Below are 22,985 nucleotides of genomic sequence, written 5' to 3'. Positions count from 1 at the left end.
ACTAAAACTTCTGTTGAAACATATGATTCTGAAGAGAAATTGAAGCTGTGCTTCTTCAGTCACTACAACCTTTATATCTCATCTTTCTCAGAGTCGGTAAAGCTTGCTGGCAGCTTCCTGCATCTCTGCAGCTCACCAATGTCTTTGTTAATGAATGAGTCAATGAAGGACCTTGACAATGTGTGAATGCAAACCCATTTTGTTCTGAGAATATAGCTGGTTTATTTATAGTGTTGCAAAGTGAATGTGAACGGATAGTCCGAATGCCATCATTTTGCCTTAACTTAGTGTATGTGGCCTTGTAAAAGGAATATAACTGAATGTTTTAAATGACATAATAATGTGTTTTGCTTTTATAAATTAATTTTGACACTTTATTTTGTCTGGTGTGTTTTCTTTCAATATTCCTGCATTAGCTTGTTTTCAGGTTGTCCTTTAACCGTACAGCACACTGCCTTTGCAACCTCCTCCTTCTGACATATCCGCGCACACTCATCCAGTTTAAGCCATAGAACCATAGACATTACAGCACAGAAAGAGGCTTTTTGGCCCTTCTTGGCTGTGCTGAACCATTTTTCTGTCTAGTCCCACACTGACCTGCACCTGGGCCATATCCCTCCAAACCCCTCTCATCCATGTACCTGTCCAAGTTTTTCTTAAATGTCAAAAGTGAGCCCACATTCACCACTTCATCTGGCAGCTCATTCCACACTCTCACCACTCTGAGTGAAGAAGCCCCCCCCCCCATGTTCCCTTTAAACATTTCCCCCTTCACCCATGACCTCTGGTTTTTTTCTCCCCTAGCCTCAGTGGGAAAAGCCTGCTTGCATTCACTCTATCTATACCCATCATAATTATATACACCTCTATCAAATCACCCCTCATTCTCCTACACTCCAGGGAATAATGTCCTAACCTATTCAACCTTTCTCTGTAACTCAGTTTCTCAAGTCCCGGCAACATCCTTGTAAACCTTCTCTGCACTCTTTCAACCTTATTAATATCCTTCCTGTAATTTGGTGACCAAAACTGCACACAATACTCCAAATTCAGTCTCACCAATGTCTTATACAACCTCACCATTACATTCCAACTCTTATACTTAACACTTTGATTTATAAAGGCCAATGTACCAAAAGCTCTCTTTATAACCCTATCTACTTGTGACGCCACTTTTAGGGAATTATGTATCTGTACTCCCAGATCCCTCTGTTCTACTGCACTCCTCAGTGTCCTACCATTTAGCTTGTATGTTCTACCTTCATTTGACCTTCCGGTGCAGTACCTCACACTTGTCCGCATTAAACTCCATCTGCCATTCTTCTGCCCATTCCTCCAACTGGTCCAAATCCCTCTGCAAGCTTTGAAAACCTTCCTCACTGTCCACTACACCTCCAATCTTTGTATCATCAGCAAATTTGCTGATCCAGTTTGCCACAATATCATCCAGATCATTGATATAGATGACAAATAACAATGGACCCAGCACTGATCCCTGTGGCACACCACTAGTCACAGGCCTCCACTCAAAGTAGCAATCCTCCACTACCACTCTCTGGCTTCTTCCATTGAGCCAATGTCTAATCCAATTTACTACCTCTCCATGTATACCTAGCGACTGAATCTTCCTAACTAACCTCCCATGCTGGACCTTGTCAAAGGCCTTACTGAAGTCCATGTATACAACGTCCACTGCCTTCCCTTCATCCACTTTCCCGGTAACTTCCTCAAAAAACTCTAATAGTTTGGTTAAACATGACCTACCATGCACAAAGCCATGCTGACTGTTTCTAATAAGTCCCTGTCTATCCAAATACTTGTAGATCCTATCTCTTAGTATTCCTTCCAATAATTTACCTACTACCGATGTCAAACCTACCAGCCTATAATTTCCCGGCTTACTTTTTGAAAGAGTCCCAGCATATTCAGTTCAACTCAGTGTTTGTTACCTTCAGGCTGCCCCAGTTCAAAAATCACCCAAAATAACAGAACAAGTGACCAGAAACATGAAACACATCATAATGTGAACTACCGAGTCCAATCCATAAGGAGCATCAATTAAACCATGCCCAAGACCCAGGTCTCTGGCACCATCTGACAGTATTGAGGGAGAGGGAGACCATTCAAATGTAGGGACCTACCTTCGGGAGCAGCGAGTGAGAGGAACAGAGAGACTGTCACGGACATCTTCCTCTGGCAACAGTGACACAGAGGCTGGTAGATGATGCTGTATACTCACTTTCTGAACTTGTCTCCATGATTTTAGTCTTCCTTGGTACTTTAATCTCTCCCTGGCTTTAATCATCTGCCAGTTTCTCCATCCATCTCTCCCCCAGACTTTTTCTGACCTCTACTTTACTTTCCAGTCCTCGTGTCAGCCAACGCTGCCTGACCTGCTGAGTTACTCCAGCATTTTGTGTGTGTTCTTTGTGATAGTGAACAGCCTTGGTAAATCCACCCCATCCCTCTTTTTGTTGACATGGTAAAACACAGAAGTGAAACCTTGCAGAGGAACATGCTGCTTCCATGGTGTGGTTGGCTGCTGTGTATTTTCATCTTCAGTGACATTGCAGCCTTGATGGGTACCTGCAAACTTTGTGTGAACTATCCCTCTTTAATAACAAGGTCTTGGTATCATATTTTCTTTTTGAAGCATCGGTTGAAGGGTATGAATTGTCCACAACACTGGTGAGAACTTCTTGTTATTCCTTCATTTCATTTGACAATGCTGCAGTCAGTCCCTCATTATTGCCAGCCTTGATTCCCAAGCTTGGTTTTCCAGAAAAGAATTGTAAAAGTACCTCACCTCAAAATAGTGTCATTACATCACTGATGTCTCGCCTTTAGAACTTCTTTCTTCCCTTTTAGAACTGGGCTAAACCTCAGCTTGCCACCAACATAAAAGCCTGCAACAGCTGGAATATTTGAGCTGTGGTTAGGTGCTTTGATTAACGGATCACACCTGTACTCGTTGTTGCTAAGAAACCATTTTACAACAAGCCAACAAGATGCACAGGATCATTTAATGGCCTGGCCAGTGAAAGAATGCAGCTTTCACAGATTTTTTTTTAAACCACAGCTTTTTTGTTTCAATACAAGGAGTGGAGATTTGTAATGAGGTGTTTTCCTGATTCAGCAAAATGGCAATCACTCTGCATTGTTGGGGGATAAATTTTCAGCAGTGTCTCCTGTGGCAAATGAAACTAATTTTCTAGACCTGGATGAACGAGGCCAGGTCATTGATGCCAGGGGAATTTCCACTTCAGTGGGATGCAGCTTCTTCCGAGAGAAAACTTTAGCCTTGAAGGGTGTTGATTGGAACATTTTGATAGAGTCCCAGAAGACTCAAAAATTTTACCCAGATCAGTAAATACCACAACCTATGGACTCACTTTCAAGGACTTTTCATCTCATGTTCTTGATATTTCTTGCGTATTTATCTGTTGTTATTATTTCTTTCATTTTGTATTTACACAGTTTATTGTATTTTGCACATTGGTTGAACGCCCAAGTTGGTGCGGTCTTTCACTGATTCTATTATGGGTTTTATTCTATTATGAATTTATTGATTATGCCCACAAGAAAATGAATTTCAGGGTTGTATATGGTGATATATATCTAATTTGATAATAAATTTACTTTGAACTTTGGAAAAAAAGGTTTGAAGAGAGAATTCTAAGGTTATGTTCTAACCCAGACAGTCAAAGCCAGGATGGAATCTTGTAGGTCTTCTCATTCCAATCATTTGAGGCTATGAAAATCTAGAAATCTATGCCCTCACTGATAATACTCAATACGCAATAAATTCACAGCAGTGATTTATATACCACCTTTCTAATCGTTTGTTCAAGTTAATGGAATAACTTTCAGAGGGAGAATGCAATGTGTTAATGAGACTATCTAACATGCTTCGTGTTGCCAACCAGGGCAAGTTTCTAGGCAAGACTGCAAACATGGCACGCACAACACTAAAAGTCCTACAGAAGAGTCTTGGTCCAAAATGTCAACTGTTTATTCTTCTCCATAGATGCTGCCTGACCTGCTAAGTTCCTGCAGCATTTTATGAGTGTTACACTGAAGGTGTGAAGTTATTATACATTGTGACTGACACAAACTACAAGGTTACACCTTGCTGAATCCCTAGAGGATAAAGTCATCAGCTAAATACAGTGACCTTCAGGTGTGCTCCTTTGCATAGGTAAAAGCTGGTCAGGTAGGAAGTGTTATACAAACACAGATTCAAATCTGAATTCACCTGTTTACTGGAATAAACTCCCGATTGTTCTAGCAAAAGAAAACAAGAAATACAGTATCCCAGAAACTGGCCTTTTTGCCTCTTGTGCCTATTGGATCCCATTGCGTTTATGACGCAAAGGTTCTTCAGTAGTCAAGACACAAAACTTGTTGCTTATGGTCATTTTATTCAGTGTTACAAGAGCAAAGAAGAGGAAGAAGCACCAAGAGAACAAAGAAAAGAGCAAAATAAAAGTAATCATGGCCAGACTAGAGTTAATAGAAATTCCATTGATAAGAATTAACCCATAATTGCCAGGTCCTGATAAAGGGTCTTGGCCCAAAACGTTGACTGTTGACTCTTTTCTATAGATGTTGCCTGGCCCTCAGAGTACCTCCAGCATTGTGTGGGTATTGCCTGTCCACCTTCATCTGAACACCGATAGCTTTCAATCTCTCACCATTAATATTTGTCCCCATCAAATTGGACAGCCTCAGGATTTTCCACTTCCCATGAGAGAGATAGATTAAAGCCAGCCCATAACCCTATGGGTTGATCTCAAACCTCTACTGCCTTGCAGATATACCCACTCATGGGGAAGGCTTCAGAGTAAACCCCCAGGGAAGAATCCAGACTTCCTTTGGAAGTCCTATGTTGAGTTCAATTCTTGCGAGGCTGCTGGTACCAAACTATACGTACACAACGCTGGAAGAACTCAGCAGGCCAGGCAGCATCCGTGAGAAAAGAGTAGCTGACATTTCGGGCCGAGACCTTTCATCAGGAAAGTGGGCTGGAGATGTATTTCCATGCTAATATTGCTCATGACTATATATTAATATAAAATATCATAATGAAGATCAAGAGCGGAAATCTTGTCGGAAGACCATCGTCGACAAGCTACACAACATCTGATTATGATCCTTCACTTGGTCAATGCCTTACTTCAAGGCCTGCAAGAGAGGCCTTGAAACACCCCTGCCCAGGGCAACTGGGGAAGGGGATTAATGGGTAACCTTGCTAGACTCAGCTACATCTGGAAAACAAGTACAACAAACAGAAACTAAATGAAACATGGAAGCAAAAGAGGGACAAGAAGAAAAGTGAAGGATCTGGACAGGAACTAATGAATGAGAGAGAAATTCAGTAAATTCAAAATCAAGCTAGATTTATTATCAAGGTACATATATATTACCATATACTACCTTGAGTCATATAGAAAAGTACAGCACATAGACACACCCTTCAGCCCATCTAGTCCATGCCAAACCATTAAACTGCCTACTGCCATTGACCTGCACCAGGACCATAGCCCTCCATATCTCTGCCATCCACGTAACTATCCAAACTTCTCTTAAACGTTGAAATCCAGCTTGCATGCACCACTTGTGCTGGCAGATCATTCCATACTCTCACGACCCTCTGAATGAAGAAGTTTCCCCTCATGATCCTAATAAATTTTTCACCTTTCATTCTTGACCTATGACCGCTGATTGTAGTCCTACCCAACCTCAGTGGAAAAAGCCCGCTTGCAATTTCTTTCATTTTCTCACAGGCATTTACAGGAAAATGAAGAAATACGATAGAAATTATGAAAATAAAGATGGACAAACAGCTAATGTGCAAAAGAAGACGAGCTATGCAAATAAAAAAATAAATAGTACTGAGAGCCTGAGTTGTCGAATCCTTGAAAGTGAGTCTGTATGTTGTGGAATCACTTCAAGGTTGTGGTGAGTGAAGTTGCCCACGTCTGTAGCGGAGACTGATGATGTGAAACTCAAGGCTCCTACCTCTTGCCTGATGAGTTGAGGGACAAAGAAGAGAAAAGGAAGAGAGTAGAAGTGTAAGTGATGCAATCAGAAGAAAACCATATTGAATAGGTGAATGAGAACATGGTGGACCCTGGTATTCTGTTATTGAGACACAAGCAGCAGGAAGATGGACAGAGGAGTCAGCCTGGTCTCAAACTGTATAGCGAAATGTGAATAATTCCTTCTGTCTCTCCATATCTTCAGTGTAATTTTACAATTGAAAGTTCAATTCATGTCAAATATTTGGATTTCAAAGGAGATCTGGCCACATCATTTTCATTAAAAGTTAAGCATTACGAGATGCAAAAAATCCTTTGCAAATCTGTTCCCCCAAGGCAAACACTTGGGTGGTAGTATTTTCATAGTAACTTGCTGATTGGTATTGATGTAATTCAGCATGTGATACACTGCGTATCTGGGCGGCTCGGTATACTTATCATCTTAATCATGTTCCTCCATCTGTCAATTGTGCTCTGCTTCTCTGCACAAGGTTACTTCTCATTACTTGGATGCAATGCAGAGAAATGCCGAATGCAACTGAACCTTCCAGGGGACTACTTCATTGGTGGGCTCTTCCACGTTCATGATGAGCTGTACCATGGTCGCTCAGAACTGGAGATCACCAAGTGCAAAAGGTAAGGAACAATAAGGCATTTAGAAGGGAGGACTATTCCAGTCAAGTTGTACTATGCACCTTAAGGCAATGTATGCCAGCGTGTGTCAAAATACAAGCTTGGGTTTGCAGTAACGAAAGATGAAGAGGTACTTTAGGCTAGACTAAGGCAATAGCTCCGTCCACCACGAAAGGCAAGATTTCCTTGTGGCCACCCATTTCAATTTGACTCCTCATCCCCACTCCATCATGCCAGTCCACAGCCTTCTCTACTGTCATGATGGGGTTACTGTCAAGTTGGATATGCAACACCTCGTTTTTTGTCTGTGTAGCCTTCAACGTGATGGCACGAACATCAATTTCTAACTTCTGGTAACTTCTTCTCCCTCCCATTCTGTTTCTATTCCATTCTACATTATGGCTCCCCTCTTATCCCTCTCCTCTCCTCACCTGCTCATCACCTCCATCTGGTGCCCCTCTTCCTTTCCTTTCGCCCACAGTCTACAATAGTCTCCCATCAGATTCCTCCTTTTCCACCTATCACAGCCCACTTGCCCACCTTCCCCTCTCCTGATTTCATTTATCACCTTCAGCACATACTCCTTCCCCTCTTCCCCCCCCCCCCCCACATCCTGTCCCATCTTCTTATTCTGGCTTCTGCCCTTGTGCCCTTGCCTTTCCAGTTCTAACGAAGGGTCCCAGCCTGAAATATCGGCTGTTCATTTCCTTTCATAGATGCTGCCTCACCCGATGAGTTCCAACAACATTTTGTGCATGTTATTTTAAGCTAGATAAATATTGCTTTTATCCTAACAGTAAAGGGCAACATGAGGGGAAACTTCTTCACTTGGAGGGTCATGAGAGAGTGGAACAAAATTTTACCAATTGGCTATTACTTGACATCAAGTGAAGTAAAACAATCTAGCCAGATTGTGTGAAAATGGGGCTTCAGAAGGAGCCAAGATGGATATATGCAATTTCCTTATAGAACTTATGTTTTCAACTGAATGAGGAAGAGATGTAGATATCAGAATGTTTTAAGTTAGAAATTCCAGAGTAAAAGACATTTCTACATTGCATATCCAGTTATCAGGATCTGAGTTTCACTGTCACTAAGGAGAGGGTTGCTAACTGAAGATGCCCATGTTTAATCACCCAGTACTGTACGCAACCAGATGTGGCAGAACCCTAGAGCGTTGAGTTGACTTCATGTTTGTTAGATCCTAGCAGTAAGGTTTGCTAGTGCTGCAGGGGGCTGGGAATAGGAGTGCCAGAACAGATTGCCGAGAAAGATGTTGTTAAGCCGACATACAAAGTCAGGAATCAGGATCATGGTGGGACAAATGTTCTGAGTTGCACATATTTCAATGCAAAAAAAATCGTAGGAAAGGCAAATGAGCTCAGGGCATGGATCAACATCTAAAATTATGATCAGGACTGACGAAGGGTCTCGGCCCGAATTGTCGACAGTGCTTCTCCTTATAGATGCTGCCTGGCCTGGTGTGTTTCACCAGCATTTTGTGTGTGTTGTCTTCTGTACAGGTCCCACCTTCCCTGGAAGAGAGCCCGAAGAGCCAAAAATCTTATGCCCTCTCTCCTACACTAACTCCTTAGCCATGTATTAAACTGTTCATCTTTCTAGTTTTGGCCTTACTAGCATGTGGCACGGGTAGCAGCCCTGAGTTCATAACCCTGGAGGTCCTGCCCTTAACTTAGCACCTAACTCCCTGAAGTCACTTTGCAGAATCTCATCACTCTTTTTACACATGTCATTGGTACCTACATGGATCATGACTTCTGGCTGTTCACCCTCCCACTTAAGAATGCCAAGGATTTGAGTCAAGGTGTCCCAGATCCTGGCACCCGGGAGGCAATATACCATCTGGGAATCTTATTCTCGTCCACAGAACCCATAGGGTAATGTTGAATAATTTAGGACTTTATTTCCAAGAGTGTAGGAGATTGAGGGGATATTTGATAGAAGTATACAAAATTATGAGGAATATAGATAGAGTAAATGCAAGCAGGCTTTTTCCACTGAAGTTGGGTGGGACTACAATCCCCCATCACCACAATTCACCTCTTCTTCCTCCTCCTTTCCCTTCTGAGCCATAGGGCCAGACTCAGTGCCAGAGACCTGACTGCTATGACTTTCCTCTACTAAGTCAAACACTTCACTGAAGGCATCCGTAGTTTTATACCTGTTGTTGAGGGTGAAGGCCAACAGGGGTACGCTGCACTGTCTGTTTAGCCTCTTTCCCCTTCCTGGCCGTCACCCAGCTTCCTGTGTCCTGCACCTTGGGTGTAACTAACTCTCTGTATGTCCTACTTATCACCCCTTCAGTCTCCTGAATGATCTGGAGTTCATCTGATTCCAACCTTAACTCCTTAACGTGAAGCTGCAGCTGGATGCACTTCTTGCAGGTAAAGCCCACAGGGACACTGGAGGTCTCCCTGCCTTCCCACATCCTGCAAGAGGAGCATTCCACTAACCTTTTGTTATCTCTACTGTTCTATAAGAGCAACTATAAAGAAGGAAAAACAATAAACTGTGGGGAACAAAAGATCTCTTCCTATAGCTTTTTTGCCCTCTCTGACTGACGCATCTCCTCGGTGAAGCCTCAAAGAGCTAAAACTCCACTCTAACTGACCACTCCAGCAATGGCCACTCCGCTTGCCCCGCCTTACTTTAATTTACTTTAATAAGTTGTTCTTGCCAATCAATCCCAAATGCTTATCAAAACATCAAACTGCCTCAAGTCGATGCCTTTTTAACTCAATTGGTGAAGCTGAGTAAGTTAAGTCCTCTCACACGTCTGATGTCCAGTTGGTCGCTGCTCAAAAGCATTAACATGGATGTTTTAAATATTTCACCAGGTTTTCAGACAGTGGATATCTACGTTTCCAAACCCTAAGGTTTGCAGTTGAGGAGATCAACAACTCAAGCTCTCTTCTGCCAAATGTGACCTTGGGTTATCTGATATTTGACGACTGTGAATTTGGCATTGATATCCAAGGAGCATTAGCTTTTGTGTCAAGACACCATGAGAACATTACTGAAGAAAGCTTGCAAAAGAGCAGATATCAGCCTACAGTTACAGCCGTGATTGGCCCATTAAAGTCGGATGCTGCAATCATTACAAACAAGATTCTCGGTTTGTTTGACGTCCCTCAGGTAAAGTTTAACAATGCAAGTCTCATGTCTTAACAGACCATATAAAATAAAATTTATGCTTGAGGACCTGAGTTAAAGGGTAATGTTGAATAGGTCTGGAAGTTGCACAAGACATTGGTGAAGTCAAATTTGGAATATTGTGTGCAGTTCTGGTCACCTATATACAGAAAAGATGTAAGTAAGATTTAAAGAGTGACGAGAAAATCTACAAGGATTTACCAGCACTTGAGGACCTGAGTTATAGGGTAATGTTGAATAATTTAGGACTTTATTTCCAAGAGTGTAGGAGATTGAGGGGATATTTGATAGAAGTATACAAAATTATGAAGAATATAGATAGAGTAAATGCAAGCGGGCTTTTTCCACTGAAGTTGGGTGGGACTACAACCAGAGGTCATGGGTTAAGGGTGAAAGATGAGATGTTTGAGGGGAAACGAGGGGTTGCTACTTCACTCAGAGGATGGTGAGAGTGTGGAAAAAGCTGCCAGCAGAAGCGATGGATGCGGGGTTGATTTCAATATTTAAGAGAAGTTTAGATAGGTACATGGATGGTAGGGGTATGGAGGTCTATGTTCCCAGTGCAGCTTGATTGGACTCGGCAGTTTAAATAGTTCAGCATGGACTAGATGGACCAAAGGGCTGTTGTGTGCTATAGTGTTCTATGATTTTGTGTAAAAAGATCAAGAGGAGGAGATCAAAAGCTTGCTCAAGGGAATGAGTTCTGGGGAACAGCTAATGGAAGGAAGTGAGTTAAGGAGTGCCATATTTTGAAGCAGAGATTCCCAAGCTCGGGATCTTGTTAGCTGAAGTTGCTGGGTGTCGGGGTAATGGAAATCAGGAATGCACAAAGAGGACAGGGCTCACACAAGATCCAAGGGCTGGAGATGCTGTAAAGCTGTTAACATTTAAGAAACTCTTCTATAGGCACACGGATAATAGAAAAAGAGAAAGGTTGGATTGATCATAGAGTGGGTTAATAGTTCAACACAACATCATGGGCCAAAAGACTTGTACTGTGCTGTAACATTCTGTGTTCTTCGTCTTCTTTCACTGCAGTTGCAGCATATAGCACATACAATACAACAGGATGTTCCTGCTATATGTGCCTTGTGCTGTGTATGACTCTTGGCATTGTGTTTTGCATCTTGGCCCCGAAGATGCAGCCTGTTTCCTTTGGCTGCATTCATGTATGGTTGAATGATGATTAAAACTGAACTTGAACTTGAACTTCTTAGGCATTTCCTCAGGATAGAGTCATAGAGGTATAGAGACGTACAGCGCAGAAACAGACCCTTCGGCCCATCTAGTCCATGCTGAAAACATTGAAACTGCCTACTCCCATCAGCTTCCCTACCCTTACCATCCATGTACCTATCCAAACTTCTCTTAAATGTTGAAATCAAGTTTGCATGCACCACTTGTGCAGGCTGTTCGTTCCACACTCAACCCTCTGAGTGAAGTTTTCCCTCATGCACCCCTTAAACTTTTCACCTTTCACCCTTAACCCATGACCTCTGGTTGTAGTCCCATCCAACCTCAGTGGAAAAAGCCCGCTTGATTTACCCTATATATAACCCTCATAATTTTGTATACTTTATCAAATTTCCTCTTATTCTTCTATGTTCAAAGACCTTATAACTCAGGTCCTCCAGACCTGTCAACATCCTTGCAAATTTTCAACCTTATTTATATCCTTCCTGTAGGTAGGTGAGCAAAATTGCACACATTCGGCCTCACCAACATCTCATACAACTTCAAAATAACATCCCATCTCCTGTACTCAATATATTGATTTATGAAGGCCAATGTGCCAAAGCTGAAGACAACTTGTTTTCACTCTGGTCTTGTGTGTTCTGGCATGACTAATAAGGACGATAGGCAAACTACAGACTGTTCCATAGACAGGGGCAGGAGGTGGCTGATTGTGTGGGCTAATTGTGAGTTGGTGCCCTATTTCTTTCGCTTACACAGAGCATCTGCACACTCTTGATGCACTACCTCAAGTGTCCCAATAGCAATCAAAAGCTCCTTTGACAACATGGGCAAATATGGTGCAGAAGCTCCCAGGTATCCATAGTGATGATGCACTTCATCAAGGAAGCTTTGCACGCATCATTGAGTCACTGGAGATACAAGAGCTCTAATTCCAGAAACAACACCAATTCCCTCCCTCAGAAGCTGCTCGAGCCACTAAGTTCCTTCAGTGTTGTGCTTGCTGCTCCTTAAATGTTTTCCTCTACCTGATAATCCTTTGCTGTAACAGAGTTTTGGGATTCTGGTACCACAGTAGAATAGTGAAGATCGAGGTGGGGATTTTATAATCAATAGATTTCTGGAATAGGAATCGATGCAAGTTCTCTGAGCATATTAATAAGGGAAAGGGGCTTAGTGCTGCCTTGGGCAATGGCAGCAAAGTTACTTATTTACATCAGCCAATCACCCTACTGGGGTTTAGACTGGTGATAGCAGTTTGCCAGAGTCCTCTGCCTTGGGCCAGTCTTTCAATTTGCCCCCAGGTATAGCTCATCTTAGTTGAAGATCCTTCCTCTCCCAGGGATAAGGTCTTTGGAGCTACTGTTGGTATTTCTGTAGCTCTGGGATTTAATGGTAGGTGGTCGTCGGCACTATGCCCAACGCTCCTCCTTTTGCAGCTGGAGTTGCAGCAAAGTTGTTTGTGTTAAAATTAATAGATGGCATGCTAATTACAGAATATATGTCCATGTTCTTCCAAAACAGATCAGCTTTGGAGCTTCCAGTGATGAACTGAGTGACAGGACACAACATCCAACATTTATGAGAACCATTCCAAGCGATGCAAACCAAATTGAAGCAATTGTGCTGTTGATCCAGAAGTTTCGGTGGAATTGGATTGCAGTTGCCGCAAGTGACAGTGACTACGGTGAAAGTGGAAAGCACCACGTGATCTCAACCGCCACTGCAGCGGGCATTTGCATAGCCTCGCACCACACAATTCCAACGCACGGGTCAGGGTCAACGCCCGCAATCATTGACATCTTTGGGAACATCACAGAAAGTAGAGCAAACGTCATTGTTGTGTTTGCGCATTCAGAGGACGCAGAACGCTTCTTCCAGGTAGCAGTGACCCTAAATATCACTGGGAAAGTCTGGATCCTAAGTGAGGCCATGTCTGTCCTGAGAAAGCTCTCAGAAATCTCTAACATTCGGAACATTGGCACCATCTTAGGCATTTCCCTCAAGCAGGGCAGAATGGCCGGCTATGAAGAGTTTGTGCTGAGGGATATCACTGCATGCAGCACGGATAATTACAAACCATTAAGATGTTTGAATCTTGAGGGGGAAAGGCTGAGCAGCATGGATGATGACTGCAGGGCCGTATGTGATGAGTGTGTGCTGTGTACTTCTGATGGAGTTAAATCACTACTGCGACATTCCGAATGGCGGATTGAATTCAACGTGTATTCAGCCACGTACGCTGTAGCTTATGGCCTACATCAATTACTACAGTGCGATTCTGGAGAGTGCGAGAAGAAGGAAGTCTATCCTTGGCAGGTTAGGAGAGCAGCAAATTCAACTTTTCATCTGGATTATATTCTTCCCAGAACTGAGGTAGATTAGTGACCTACCCGAGATGAGGACCAGCTTTTTCAATCATTCACTCTCCCCCTCATTAGACATGTAAACATAACTTTACAATGCTACCAGTGAAACAGATTCAAAGAACTACTCACTGCCTCAGGCTGTGGGAATGTTTCTCCTTAGCACTCACCCCCAATAATGACAACCCTACTGCCCCATCACACCACCCCAGACACTCAGCACTAGCATGCAGCATATAGACAGTGGAGAGATAGAAAAACTCATTCCACAAGCCCAGAATGCTTCAAAGCACTTCCCAGCCAATCAGATATGCTTCCATAATATAGGATGTACGACATTGTATACCACAACATTCCATCAACAGCAAGGACCAGAGAACATTGAATTAATGTCTCTTCTAGTAAAGTTGGTTGAGAGATGCTGGCAGTTCTAGATGGAAACAGGTTATCTTTTATAGAGGGTGGATTACACCTTCATCCAAAAGCCAGTACCAGTAACAATTCTGCACCGGTAATTGTAGCTGAAATCTTTAGAATGGGGATTGAACCACAGTCTACATTACACAAAAATAAGAAGGTTACCAAATAAATCTTTGTTGACAGCTGGATCTGTGTCTCTCTAAGGAAATGGACTTACCATCGTAGGTCACACTAGTAGTCAGGAACTGAAGCACAGAATCCTTTGGCCATAGGATGTTGGGATCAATTCAGGGACTTGTTTAGGAATAACCAACAGAAATAAGCCAGGCATTGAGGCAGTGTGCTCCTAGTTAATGTTACAGCACCCAAGTTATATATCTGCTAATGCTGTTCATCAAATTCTATTGACATGAATACTTTTCACTATTCCTGTCTGCTCTAAAATCTTTCTGATGTTCCTATCTTTGCTTTGTATTTTTTTCAGCTTCTGAAAGCATTAAAAAAAGTCAATTTTTCTCTTGATGATATGCAAATTTACTTTGATGAATGTGGAAACCCTCCCATTGGATATGATATCATTCACTGGGTCTGGACCAATGAAGCAGTTTCCTTTAAAGCGATTGGCTCATACACACCAAACCCAGTGCACCTACAACTTGATGGCTCCCTGATCAAATGGAATTCACAAAATGGCCAGGTAACTTACCTGAGGTCTCATTCAATACTGAGATCCATCTTTCATTTTGAATACACTTTACTCTTCTCTTTTACTTTTAATCTTCCAGCTCTCAAATTTAAGATTGTTTCAAATAGTTAAAATGATAATTTGATTGAAGTTTCCCGAATCTAAATATCTCCTGTGTATTTTTCAGGTGACGATTATGTTGCCCACCAATACTGAGACCATAAGACTATAAGATGATAAAATATGGGAGCAGAATTAGAACATTTGGCCCATCAAGTCTGCTCTACCATTTCATCATGGCTAATCCAATTTTCCTCTCAGCCACAATCTGCTGCATTCTCCTCATATCCCTTCATGTCCTGCCCATTCAAGAATCTATCAACCTCTGCCTTAAATACACATAAAGACTTGGCCTCCACAGCTGCCTGTGGCAAAGAATTCCACAGATTCATTACTCTCTGGCTAAAGAAAGTCCTCCTCGTCTCCATTCTAAAAAGACAGCCTCTATTCAGAGGCTGTGTCCTCTGGTCTTAGACTCTCCCACCATAGGAAATATCTTCACCACATCCACTCTATCAAGGGATTTCACCAGTCCATAGGTATCAATGAGGCCACCTCTCATTTTTCTGGACTCGAGTGAATAAATGCTCAGAGCTAATAAAATGCTCTTCATATGATAAGCCATTCAATCCTCAAATCATTTTTGTGAATCTCCTTTGAACCTGCCCCAGTTTCAGCACATCCTTTCCAAAATAAGGGGCCATAACTGCTCTCAATATTCCAAGTGAGGCCTATTAGTGCTTTATAAAGTCTCAACATTACATCCTTGCTTCTATATACTAGTACTCTTAAAATGAATGCTAACATTGTATTTACTTTCCTCACCACAGACTCAACCTGCAATTTAACCCTTATGGAATCCTCCACAAAGACTCCCAAGATCCCTTGTGCCTCAGTTTTTTTTGATTTTCTCTCCATTTAGTGAATAGTTAACCCTTTCATCTGTTCTACCAAAGTGCATGACTATACACTTCCCAACACTGTATTCTATCTGCTATTTCTTTGCCCATTCTTCTAATATGTTTAAGTCCTTCTGTAGACTCTACTTGCTCAAAATGACCTGTCCCTCCGCCTATCTTCATATCGTCTGCAAACTTTGCAACAAAATCATCCAAATCATTGACATATAACGTAAAAAGAATCGATCCCAACACAGACCCCTGTGGAACACCACTAGTCACCAGCAGCCAATCAGAAAAGTCTCCCTTTTTTCCCATTCTTTGCCTCCTGCCAATCAGCCACTGCTTTATCCATGCTAGAACTTTCCTGTAATACCATGGGCTCATAGCTTGTTAAGCAGCCTCGTGTGTGGCACCTTGTCAAAGGTCTTCTGTAAATCCAAGTACATAACATCAACCGATTCTCCTTTGTCTATCTTGCCTGTTATTTCTTCAAAGAATTCCAAAAATTTGTCAGGTAAGATTTTCCCTTGAGGAAACCATGCTGACTACAGCCTATTTTACTATGTGCCTCCAAGTACCCCGAAACCTCATCCTTAACAATCAACTCCAACATCTTCCCAATTACTGAGGTTAGAGTAACTGACCTATAGCTTCCTTTCTTCTGTCCCTCTCCCTTCTTGAAGAGCACAGTGACATTTGCAATTTTCCAGTCTTCTGGAACCAATCCAGAATCTAGTGATTCTTGAAGGATCATTACTAATATGATCTCTTCAGCCACCTTGTTCAGAACCCTGGGGTGTACACCATCTGATCCAGGTGACTTATCTACCTTCAGACCTTTCAGTTTCTCAAGAACTTTCTCTCTAGTTATGGTAACTTCACACACTGCATGACCCTGACACCTGGAAATCCTACCATGCTGCCAGTATCTTCCACAGTGAAAACTGACGCAAAATACTTATTCAGTTGGTCCACCGTTTCATTGTCCTCCATTACTACCTCTCCAGCATCATTTTCCAGCTGTACAATTATCCATTCTCACACCTCTTTACATTTTATGTAACTGAAGGAATTTTTGGTATCCTCTTTAATATTATTGGCTAGCTTACTTTTTAATCCATCTTTACCTTCTTAATTACTTTTTAGTTGCCTTCTGATGGTTTTAAAAAGCTTCCAATTCTCTAACTTCCCATGAATTTTGCTCTATTAAATGCCCTATCTTTCACTTTAATGTTAACTTTGATTCCTCTTCTTAGCCATGGTTGTGTAATTTTTCCTTTGGAAAATTTCTTCCTCTTTGGGATGAATATATCCTGTGCCTTCCGAATTGCTTCCAGAAACTCCCCCCATTGCTGCTCTGCCATCATCCCTGCCAGTGTTCTTTTCCAATGAATTCTGGCCAACTCCTCTCTCATGCCTCTTTAATTCCCTTTTCTCTACTGTAACACTGATACATCTGATGTTAGCTTCTCCTTCTCAAATTTCAGAATGAATTCAATCATATTATGATCACTTTCCCCTAAAGGTTCCTTTACCTTAACTTCTCCAATCAATTCCAATCACTGCACAACACCCAATTCAGAATAGCTGATTCCCTAGTGGGCTCAACCATGGGCTACTCTAAAAAGCCATCTCTTAGGTACTCTAGAAATTGCCCCTCTTGGAATCCAGTACCAACCTGATTTTCTCAATCTACCTACATACTGAAGACCCCCATGACTTCGTAACATTGCCCTTTTGGTATGCATTTTCTATCTCCTGTTGTAATTTGTAGACCACATCCTTACTACTGTTTGGGAGTCTATATAACTCTCATCAGGGTCTTTTTACCCTTGCAGTTCCTTAGCTCTATCCACAATGATTCAACACCTTCTGACCCTTTGTCTATTCTTTCTAAAGATTTGATTTCATCTTTTACCAACAGAGCAATGCCACCCCTCTGCCTCCCTGCCTGTCCTTTCAATATAATATGTATCCTTGGATATTAAGCTTCCAGCTATAATCTTCTTTCAGCTATGATTCAGTGATGATTACAATATCATACCCTGCCAATGTGCAACTGTGCTGCAAGTTCATCCACCTTATTCCAAGTATAACACCTTCAGTCCTGTATTCACCCTTTTCGATTTTGACCACCTTTTACATTGCAACTCATCCTGTTGACTGCAATTTTGCCCTGTCAACAGCCTCTCCACACAACCATTGCCTCTTCTTCGGCACTATTGTCTGCCTTTCCAACAATACTTCTTGAACTGAAATACAAGCAGCTCAGGACATTAGCTGTACCAAGCTCAGCCTTGCGATTCCTAACTTTATTTTACCAACATCTGCCTACACAACCTCTGCACTCTAGTTCCCATCCCCCTGCAACTCTAGTTTAAACCCCGCTGTGAAGCATTAACGAACCTCCCTGCTAGGATATTAGTTCACCTCCAGTTCAGGTGCAAAGCATGCCTTCTGTACACGTCTCACTTTCTCTAGAAGAAAGCCCAAAGATCCAAAAATGTTATGCCCCCCTTCCTACACCAACTCTTTAGCCGTGTATTAAACTGCATAATCTTCCTAGGTCTTGTCTCACCTGCACATGGCACGGGTAGTAATCCTGAGATTACAACTCTTGAGGCCCTACTCTTTAAGTTAGCGGCTAATTCCATGAACTCCCATGCAGAACCTTGTCACTCATCCTACCAATGTTATTTGTACCTGCATGGAACAAGACATCTGGCTGTTCACCCTCCAACTTAAGAATGCTGAGGACTTGATCTGAGATGTCTCCGACCCTGAAACCCAGGAGGCAACAGACCATCCAGGAATCTCATTCTCACCCACAAAACCTCCTGTCCATTCTCCTAAATAATGAATCTCCCTATCACTACAGAGTGCCTTTCCTCATCTCCACCCCTCCCCTCCTGAGTCGCCGAGGCAGATTCAGTGCCGGAAATCCAACCATTGTGACTTTCCTCTGTTCAGTCATCCTCCCCAATAGTATCCAAGTGGTATACCTGTTGTTGAGGGGGATGGCCACAGGGGTACCCTGCACTGGCTCCTTAACCCCTTTCCCCTTCCTGACTGTCATCCAGTCTTCTGTGCCCTGCACTCTGGGTGTAATTATCTCTCTATGTCCTATCTATCACCGATTCAGCCTCCCGAATGATCCAGAGTTCACCCAGTTCCAGCTCCAACTCCTTAACGTGGCTTGTTAGAAGCTGCAGCTGAATGCACTTCTCACAGCTGTAGTCGTCAGGGACACTGGAGGTCTCCCTGCCTTCCCACATCCAGCAAGAGGAGCATTCCACTATCCTACCTGGCATCTCTCCCATCGTAGATGAGCAGATATAAAGAAGGGAAGTAGAAAAATATATTAACCTTGTGCTTTTGCCTTCACTGACTGAAGCCTCTCTTTTCTGAAGCCTCAAGATCACCACTCTAACTTTGTCCACTCTGATGACAGTCATTGCGCTTGCCCACCTTTCTTTAATTTGCCCTTGCTAATCAATTGCAAACTCTGACTGGTAACTGGTCAAGGCTCTTTTGCGCTGTACCGACTGCTGCTGCCTTTTGTAGTGGACTTGACTGAAGTACCCTCCTCCCAAAGCTTCCGATGTCTCAATTGGAAAAAAAATCAGACAGGTGTATGGACAGGAAAGGAATGGAGGGTTATGGGCTGAGTGCAGGCAGGTGGGACTAGGTGAGAGTAAGTGTTCAGCATGGACTAGAAGGGCTGAGATGGCCTGTTTCCGTGCTGTAATTGTTAAATGGTTATATGGTCACTGATCAAAGCTCTTTTTGTTGCATATTGAGACATGTTGTTGCAACCCAACACCCAACGCAATGTAGGTCATTGTAACTCAATGTAGACCAGGAATGAGATGTGAGAGGTCCTTGCCCTGTGCTTGCCAAATGACCCAATGGGAGGGACATTCTCTAAGAATGTACAGACATAAGGAAACATAGGCAGGAGAGGTTCAATGTTCAAAATAAGTTTATTATCCAAGTACATTCTGTATATGCTTCCATATACTAGCCTGAGATCTATTTACAGAAAAAAGCAATAGAATTTTACAAGCAAAACACATAAATAGAGAAGACTGTCAAATCATTAATATGCAAAAAAAAACAAACAGTGCTCCAGCCTGTCTGCCCCAGGCCTCATCTCCTCTTCTGTGCCTATTCCCCACAGTTCCCCAATTCCTTCACCTTTTAAATATTTATCAACTTCCTGCTTAAGTATAGCTCTAACCTCCATTTCTGTCAGTGGTGATGAATTCCAGAGAGTCACTACCCTCAATAAGAAACGTCCCTATTCCTCACTTCTACAGGCCCAAACATAATTTAATAAACAAGTCCCTGGTTCGAGATTTTCCCACTAGTGGAAACATCTGATGCACTATATTGTGGGCTGTAAGGCACATACCGTACTGTGTGGTTCTCTGGTCATTGCCTCTCAATCTTTTATTTATTTTAATAAGTTAACCCGCATTTGTCCAGAGTACCAAGAATCTAACTCCAGTTCTTTTCCTGCTTGAGAAAGAAGGACTCTCTTATCCCAGAAATAATCTGAGATAATTTCCTTTGGACTGTATCCGAAGCTGTGTGTCTTTTCTTAAGTTAGGTCAAACCTCCCCCTATATTTAAAATAATTTTAATGCTCATTTTCATATTTTCTCATTTCAAGCAGATTCCTACTTCAAACTGCTCCAGCGAATGTGAACCTGGTCAGATAAAGACGACAATTGGCTTCCAACCATGTTGTTTTATTTGTGAGGATTGCGCTGAGGGAACGTTCCAGAATGAGAGTGGTTTGTATGAAACATTCCTTACTCAGGTTGTTTCACTCATAATGAGGTCATGGGAAAGGGCAGTAAGAGGGGACAGATATTCTTGCTTGCTGATGTTCTATGTCAAAGGCGGGGTGGAGATAAGTCAGAGTTGTAAGGCGTTCCTTCCGTCCCCTTTGTCAAGGTGTAGCACCTGCTTAGCCACCTCCCCCCGCCCCGCCGACGCCGATCAGGGTCACGTGAATCCATGTGAACAGGTGGTGGATGGTCGTCTGAGCAGCTGGTGCAGATCACAAATCCTGGCTATGCGACCACTGATGCCAGACGATCAACCTTCGAACGGTATTGATAAAGACACGGCCCAGAAGCTGTCAATGGCAAAAACTTCGGCAGAAAATTTTGCCAAGAGCAATCATGGCCATGGAAAGACCATGATCACCCATGTCATACAACAGAGCAGATAAAAAATGACCATGCCGAGACCCTTCATCAGCACTAATGAAGACCTTATGAAGGGTCTCAGCCCGAAACATTGACTGTTTACTCTTTTCCACAGATGCTGCCTGACCTGCAGAGCTCCTCCAGCATTTTGTGTGTGTAGCTCTGGATATTTGCTTTCTGCAGAATCTCTTGAGTTTATGATTTGCTGTAAGCTCTGTTGTCTTCAGCTTTCTGTTCAGTATTTATCCAGTTTCTGATGGCAGAGGGGAAGAAGCTGTTCCTGAAATGTTGAGTGTGTGCCTCCAGGCTCCTGTCCCTCCTCCCTGATGGTAACAATGTGAAGAGGGGTCTTCAGGCTCCTGTCCCTCCTCCCTGATGGTAGCAATGTGAAGAGGGTGTGTCCAGAGTGGCAGGGGTCTCCAAAGATTGACAATATTTTGCCACCACTGCTGCAATTGATGACACTTTTGCATCTGGAATTTGGAGAACCCCCTCACTGATTCAATTTCACATTGGCAGCAGTGAAAACATGGTTTTGGAATGGAATTCTCCTATCATAAATCTTAAACATATCCCTTCAATAATCACCTTCCAAATTCTCATAAAACCACATTCCCCTTTGCCCTAAGCAACAGACACAAAATGCTGGAGGAACTCAGCAAGTCAGGCAGCGTCTAAGGAAATGAATAAACAGTTGTCATTTCGGGCCAAGACCCTTCTTCAGGACTGGAAAGGAAGGGAGACGCAATCCCGAAAAAGGGTCACAGCCCGAAACATCGACTGTTAATTGATTTCCATAGATGCTACCTGACTTGCTGTTCCTCCAGCAAGTTGTGTGTGTTACTCTGGATTTCCAGCGGCTGCAGACTTTTCCATGTTTATGATTTGTTTTCCCTTTGCCCTAATTTGCACACAGTGCCCTAGCTGTTCTCTGTAGGCTGGGAAAGGGTAATGTTCTATGTAAGTGGGAGCTGTCGTGATTAAGGCAATGGTCAAAAATCAGAGTCAGCTCACCAGGTACTTTTGTTTCCTCTTTCAGAATGCCTGCCTTGCAGCCCAGACCAGTGGTCACCTGCAAAGAGCACTGTGTGTGAGAGCAGGACGGAGGTGTATATGAGGTGGGACGAAGGCGTTTCAATAGCGTTAGCCATACTGTCGGGAACCGGACTCCTTCTAAAAGCATCGATCGCCCTGGTCTTTGCCCTTTACTTCGACACTCCTGTCATCAAGGCTGCAGGGGGAAAGCTCTGCTTTGTACTCTTACTGGCACTGGCCATTAGCTGCGGCAGCGTGTATTTATTTATTGGGAAGCCAAGCACTGAGATCTGTGTCGCCAGGAAGGTAGTATTCGCGGTCAGTTACGAGACCTGTCTGGCTTGTGTACTGGTCAGATCCTTTCAGCTGGTGGTCATATTCAAAATGGCCACCAGATTGCCCAAGACTTACAGTTACTGGGTTAAATACAACGGGCAGTATATTTTTCTCTTAATAAGCACTGTCATTGAGTTCTTTTCTGCATCCATCTTTTGGACATACTTTAGATCTTCTGTTTTTGAAAAGAACTACGATGTTTCCAAAACTGAAATTATTCTGATGTGTTCTTCTGGAAATCTTTTTATCTCCATCATACCCATTGCTGGACTTATTCTGTTCAGCTTGCTTTGCTTTGTGTTTGCCTACCTGGGGAAAGATCTTCCCAAAAACTACAATGAGGCGAAGTGTATCACTTTCAGCATGGCTCTGGTCCTCATCTCTTGGATCTTCCTGATTCTGGTTTTGCTCTCCGGTTCAACCAGTTACACTTCAGCTATTGAGGCCTCTGTCATCCTTTTAAGTTCCTACTCCATCACCGTGGGATATTTCTTCCCCAAATGCTACATCATTCTCTTTAAGCCACAGTACAACACCACCGCGTTTTTCCAAACATGCATCCAGGAATACACCAGGAACAGAGATGTTCAGGAGCCATAGCAATCACTAACTCTCAGCAAGCTCTCTGTGTTCCTTGGACTATCTCCCTCCTACTGCCAAAGGTAATGGGTCATCACTGAGCAACAATAACAATTCGCTTCGACAAAACACCTTTAATGCAACAAATCAAACTACCAACCAGGCAAGCTGTGGCACCGAGCCACATAAGGAGAGTCTGAAAAAAACCAGTCAAAGACGTGGAAGTTAATGAAAAGTACGAGGATTACTTTTGTTAGTTTGTACTTGAGGTAGATTTTAGCTACTCCATCACTATTTTACATTATAAGTAATTTTGAACCTTGACTTATATAGCTCATCCA

General features: G+C 42.7%; 1 protein-coding gene across 1 annotated transcript; it reads left to right on the top strand.

Moving 5' to 3' along the window:
• The first annotated feature begins 4,364 nt into the window (after window positions 1-4,364).
• Window positions 4,365-22,665, top strand: LOC132383374 (taste receptor type 1 member 1-like). The gene is made up of 7 exons (XM_059954263.1): window positions 4,365-4,488; window positions 6,533-6,677; window positions 9,533-9,830; window positions 12,567-13,361; window positions 14,313-14,525; window positions 20,154-20,274; window positions 21,734-22,665. The coding sequence occupies exons 1-7, from the start codon at window positions 4,365-4,367 to the stop codon at window positions 22,663-22,665; spliced, it is 2,628 nt and encodes an 875-aa protein (XP_059810246.1).
• The last annotated feature ends 320 nt before the right edge of the window (window positions 22,666-22,985 follow it).

This window comes from Hypanus sabinus, chromosome 30, assembly GCF_030144855.1.
Source record: "Hypanus sabinus isolate sHypSab1 chromosome 30, sHypSab1.hap1, whole genome shotgun sequence".
Lineage (NCBI taxonomy): Eukaryota > Metazoa > Chordata > Chondrichthyes > Myliobatiformes > Dasyatidae > Hypanus > Hypanus sabinus.
Note: the sequence above shows the minus strand (reverse complement) of the source record. Positions and strands in the feature narration are given on the sequence as shown.

Bases quoted from the DNA above. Each gene is read 5' to 3' on its own strand.
- LOC132383374 (XM_059954263.1), top strand. From the start codon at position 4,365: ATGACGCAAAGGTTCTTCAGTAGTCAAGACACAAAACTTGTTGCTTAT. The intron at 6,678-9,532 runs GTAAGGAACAAT...ATATTTCACCAG, and splicing joins GAGATCACCAAGTGCAAAAG to GTTTTCAGACAGTGGATATC. The intron at 13,362-14,312 runs GTTAGGAGAGCA...TATTTTTTTCAG, and splicing joins AGGAAGTCTATCCTTGGCAG to CTTCTGAAAGCATTAAAAAA.